This window comes from Anas platyrhynchos, chromosome 3 (assembly GCF_047663525.1).
Source record: "Anas platyrhynchos isolate ZD024472 breed Pekin duck chromosome 3, IASCAAS_PekinDuck_T2T, whole genome shotgun sequence".
NCBI lineage: Eukaryota > Metazoa > Chordata > Aves > Anseriformes > Anatidae > Anas > Anas platyrhynchos.
In genome coordinates, this window is record NC_092589.1 from 78,296,113 (window position 1) to 78,301,460 (window position 5,348).

A 5,348-nucleotide genomic window follows, 5' to 3' on the forward strand; every position below is an offset into this window, starting at 1 on the left:
TTTTTAATTTTTTTTTTCTTTTTTTCCATTTTTTAGGAGCCCGATCTTAAATTGTCAAAGGGCAAGGAGCAGAGGAGAGCGGCTCTCTCCTGGGCCGAGCCTGCAGGCAGAGCATAGGGCTGCGGCCAAGCCGAGGAGCGGGTCTCGGTGCCAGCACCAGGGGCAGGGCCCCCCTGCGCGCCCCAAAAACCAAACGCTTGGAGCCCCGCTGCTGCGGTCATCCGCGGGGACACGCAGCGAGCACAGCCCCCGCTGCCCTCCGCCAAAGCCCGGCAAGTCAGGGACGTGGAACCTCTCGGTATAGGCATAAAATTTATTCCAAAATTCCATGAGATATAAAGGAACGGCGGCGCTTTACACAGAACTCAGCTCAGTGTATAAGTACTGGGGCGTTCTCCCTCCAAATTTTAAGAGCTTTGCAAATCTGTGCTATCTTTAAAAATAAAATAAAGATATTTCAATAATTAGAACAAACTATGAAGGTATTGTGCATTTCTGTTTTATGTAGATAATAAAATATTACTTTAACATAAATATATAAGGATCTCTGCGTTTTTATTTTTCCCCACAAGCACATCCAAATGTACCAAAACAAAGTATTTTTTTTAAAGAGACTGAACCAAAAAAAATTACATCCCATATAGATTTTGTTCACCTACTCATTTAAAGCTACAGAAAAACAGTTTCCAGAACCTGTTTGCTTTGAAAGAAATAAATATACATTGAGGCAGGCCACTTAAAAATGATATGAAAATATTTCCCTGGGTAGCATTTAAAAAAAAAAAAAAAAGAAAAAAAAAAGGAAAAGAAAAATAGACAAAGAAAACATTGAAACTATTTCTGCATTTCAAAGGACAAATATTAAACATATATACATAGTGGTAAGGTTTGCGTGGTAACTTTTTTTTTTTTTTTTTTTTTTTTTTTTTTTTTTTTAGTAAACCTATTTGGAGTTTGAGGCTTTTCTCAAACCTTCTCTAGACTCCGTTTTCTGACCTTACACACATATTAATAAGCGTCTGAAAGTTCATTTCCTCCCTTTACCACTGGATCTGCCCTGATCTGATTCACTTCACTAGGCGCTAGTCCTCAACACTTTAAATAACAAGCAGCTCAATACACCCAAAAAAAAAAAAAAAAAAGAAAGAAAAAAGAAAAGAGAAAAGCTCGGTGCCCGTATCTTTGTAACGATTGTTGGAAAACTAGGAAAAAGGCTACTGCATGTGCCTCTTAGAAATCATCATCTGTCTTGCCAAGAAGAAAAGAAAGAAAGAAAGAAAGAAAGAAAGAAAGAAAGAAAGAAAGAAAGAAAGAAAGAAAGAAAGAAAGAAAGAAAGAAAGAAAGAAAGAAAACCAAATGTCACAGGCGCTTTAAAAGACAATGAGAAACGTAGTCTAAAGCCTTAGCTACTGAATGCAATATTTATATGATTCTCTGCAAGAGAACGCTTCCGTGTTTTTTTCTCCATAATTGTCCAACACTCACCTAAGTAAACTTTTAGCTTATAAAAATGTTTTGCCTATATAGCACCCATTCGTGCTGACTAAATGATCCCTTTATGAATTTATAACTATCATAGTTTAAAGTTCCTCTAATGTATATGTATGGCTGTGCGTGTGCATAAGTACATAAACACAGAGGCACACGCGCACACATACATAGGCTGCTCCGAGTTCCCACTCCTATGCTTCTCTTCAGAGCTTTTTGTTTTGTTTGTTTTGTTTTGCTTTCCCCGTGGGTTTCCCTCTCTCTCTCTCCCTCTCTCTCTCTCTTTTTTTTTTTTTCTTTTTTCCTTTTTTTTCTTTCTGGAAAGTTAACCGTTTCCCATCAGGGTAATGCCACGAAATGCACTTTAAAACTGTTATCGGGGAGGGGGGCGGGTTGGGAGGGAGGGGGGGGAAGACGAATTGAAAATGGCATTTCTTTCCACTTCACTTCATTCCCCAGTGAAAGACACGAGGCTGCCCGAGTTAAACTGGTCTTTTCGTCCAATAAATTACTCCGCAACCCGACCGGAGGAGGTGGCGGTGGTGGAGGTGGAGGGGGGGGGGGTGGCTGGGGATGAACAGAAAAATAAAGAAGGGGCAGCGCAGCAAAAAGACGGGCGAGGGGCCGTGGGGACAGGGCCGTGTTCCCACGCGGGTGGGACCCAGACACGCTGCGTGGGCCCCCCCAGCACCGCACCCCCGTTGCGGGGGCAAGGCTGGGGGGGCTGGCGGCACCCTGCCACCGGGGGAGGCCTAAAGGACCCCCCCTTCCCTCTCCAGGGAGCGCCACTTTCTCCGGGAAAACTCTGGAAATGAACTGTGTGGTTTCACCTCCCGGAGCTCCTCCACAATGGGCCCTGCTCGCCCCTGCCGCAACAAGCTGGGAGGGCCGAGCAGCTCTTCCCCCCCCGCCTCGACCCCCGCAAACACTGCCTGAAAATGAAGTTTACTTTGTCGGCTCCCTTCTCCCTTCTCCCAAGTCGCCTCTGAGCGAGCGTCTGGGAGAGCCAAGCCCCTGGAGAGAGGGAGCTGGCGGTGCGCAGATATATATATATATAATATGCATCTTATATATATATTATATATTGCACATATATGTGTCTGCATGTACGTACAGGCAGGCGTGCGTACGTAGGCACACATACAGATATATGCGCTCTTCCTGCTGCAGCAAAAGGAGAAAATAAGCATTACACATATTTAAGAAGACTGGTTTATAACAAAAGTTCACATTATACACATAAAGCAAAGGCTAGAACACAGTAACACATCGTGGACCGGTCACTGGTCGACTAACGCTCACCGTGGAAAATGCAAGTCATTTTCAAAACTAAGGTGGGAAAGGAAGAAAACAAAATGAATCTGTTTATGTAAACTTCGATTTCCTTGCAGTGCAAATCGGTACGGTTAAATACTGCCTACATCAAAAGGGATAGCTTCGCTTTTCTCTTCCTTTTCACATACTCATTCCTACAGGGGATCCACAGAAAATAAACACAGCAGCATGTGCCAACCCCGAGCGACGGTCCGCGATGCCACCTGCCTTTTGTGTCGGGGGGGGGGGGGGGCTCCGGGGGACCCGCGAGGTTGCTGCGCACCCCCCCTCCCCGTGTCCCCCCCCCCCACCCCCGTCCTCGCCACCCCCAGGGCCACCCCCAGGGCCAGGGCAGGGCGCAAATTTTGGGCCGGCGTGGAGCGGAGCCCCCTGCTCGCCCCTGCCCTGCCGGCCTGGGCGCGATACTCACTGCGCTGCAGCGCACGGGAAGGTCAAAACACCGCCCCGCACCTGCTGCCGTCTAAGGGACAGTCCGGTGCAGGTGCTTTGTCTGCTTTGATTCTCTCTCTCTCTCTCTCTCTTTCTCTCTTTCTCTCTCGCTTATTTTTTTTTGTTTTGTTTCGTTTTGTTATTTTTTTTTTCTTATTTTTTTTTGCGCGTTTTTTTTTTTTTTTTTGAAAGACGGGAGCAAATTAAAAAAAAAATAATAATAAGATAAGGAGGACGATCAAAAGTTGGGGGGGAGGATGGAGAGGAGGAGGAGAGGAAGAGGAGGAGGAGGAGAGGAGGAGGAGGACGAGGAGGAGGAGAGGAGGAGGAGGAGGAGCAGGAGGGGCCGGGCGCCCCCGCCGCGAGTTCACTGCACGGGGGTCTGCACCCCGTGGTGCGGCGGCGTGTCCCTGCTGGCCCCGTACACGTCCTCGGCGCCCGGCAGCGTCCCTCCCGGGGGCGTCATGCGCTTCTCTTTCTGTCTCCTGTTACAAAACCACACTCTCACCACCTCCTTCTCCAGCTGTAGGCTGTCCGCCAGCGAGGTGATCTCCTGGGCCGAGGGCTTGGGGCACTTGAGGAAGTGGCTCTCCAGCGCGCCCTTGACGCTCACCTCGATGGAGGTGCGCTTTTTCCGCTTGCGGCCCTGCGCCGCGATCTTGTCTATGCTGGTGGGGCTGCCCGAGGAGGAGTCCGCCTCCTCCAACCACTTGTTCAACAAAGGCTTCAGCTTGCACATGTTCTTGAAGCTCAGCTGCAGGGCCTCGAAGCGGCAGATGGTGGTCTGCGAGAAGACGTTGCCGTACAGCGTGCCCAGCGCCAGCCCCACGTCCGCTTGGGTAAATCCCAGCTTTATCCGCCGCTGCTTGAACTGCTTGGCGAACTGCTCCAGGTCGTCCGACGTCGGCGTGTCCTCGTCCGAGTGCGCCTCGTGGTGCGGCGCCCCGGGGGGCGCGGCGGGCGGCGGCGGCGGCCCGGCGGCGCCCGGGTGCGGGCCGTGGGGCGGCGGCGGCGGCGGCGGGGGCGGCCCCCCGTGCTCGGCGCCGTGGTGCGGCGGCCCGGGGGGCCCGGGGGGCGGCCCGGGGGGCTCGTCGTGCGCGTCGCGGAGCCCGTGGTGGTGCAGGGCGGGCTGCGCGGCGCCCAGCATGCCGTTGACGGTGAAGCCGGGCGGCTGCGAGTACAGCAGCCCCGCCGCCTGCCCGCCGTTGGCCGCGGCCATGCCGGGCGGCAGGTGCGCCGCGCCGCCCGCCCGCCACGCCGCCGCCGCCGCCGCCGCCGCCGCCGCCGCCGCGGCCGCCGCGTGGTGCCCGGCGCCGCCGCCGCCGCCGCCGCCGTGGTGCACCAGGTGCGGCGCCCGGCCCGGCGGCGGGTGCTGCGGCGGCGGCGGCGGCGGCTGCAGCTCGTCGCCGCGCCCGCCCGGCTGCACCACGGCCGGCTTGATGTCGGGCTGGCCCAGCGCGCCCGCCGCCCACGGCGCCTCGCCGCCGCCGCCGCCGCCTCCCCCGCCGCCTCCGCCGGGGCCGCCGCCGCCGCCGCCCCCGCCGCCGGGCCCGCCGGGGCCGCCGTGGGACAGCGCGGCGATCCACTGGTGAGCGTGGCTCAGCGGGTGCCCGTTGCTCTGCAGCGCGTAGTCCGCCTGCACCAGCGCGCCCGCGTCGCGGTAGCCGCCGCCGGGCTGCATGCCGCCGGGCGGCTCGGCGTGCACCATGGGCGAGCCGGAGGCGAGCAGGCTGTAGTGGTTGGAGGCTGCGGTCGCCATGACTCGCCGCGCCGCACTGAGCGCGCCGGGGACAGGCGCCGCGCATTTGACAGCTACTTTTGCGCCTCGGGCGCCGCGCGGCGCCCGCGCCCCCCCGGCCCGCGCGGCGGCGGGGCCCACTGCGAAGGCACGCGCGGCCGCCCCGCCCCGCCGCCGCCGCCCATTGGCCGCGCGCCGCCTGACGGACGCGGGCGCCCCTGGCAACCGCCGCCGCCGCGCGGCCCCATTGGCCCCGCCGCGCCGCCGGGGCCCGCCCCCGCCACGCCCCCCGCCCGCCCCCCGCCCGCCCGGCGCTGAGGGGGAACGGGGGCGGCGGCGGGGCCGGGCCCGGAGCGA

The 5,348-nt window shown here is 56.8% G+C and overlaps 1 protein-coding gene across 1 annotated transcript; it reads right to left on the reverse strand.

Moving 5' to 3' along the window:
* Positions 1–299: 299 nt before the first annotated feature.
* On the reverse strand, positions 300–5,145 carry POU3F2 (POU class 3 homeobox 2). Its single transcript, XM_027454816.3, has one exon. The coding sequence runs from the start codon at positions 5,010–5,012 to the stop codon at positions 3,621–3,623; it is 1,392 nt and encodes a 463-aa protein (XP_027310617.2). The 5' UTR covers positions 5,013–5,145; the 3' UTR covers positions 300–3,620.
* Between the last annotated feature and the right edge of the window lie 203 nt (positions 5,146–5,348).

What these genes read in the sequence shown, in the direction of transcription:
- POU3F2 (XM_027454816.3), bottom strand. Translation starts at nt 5,012, where the DNA reads ATGGCGACCGCAGCCTCCAACCACTACAGCCTGCTCGCCTCCGGCTCG.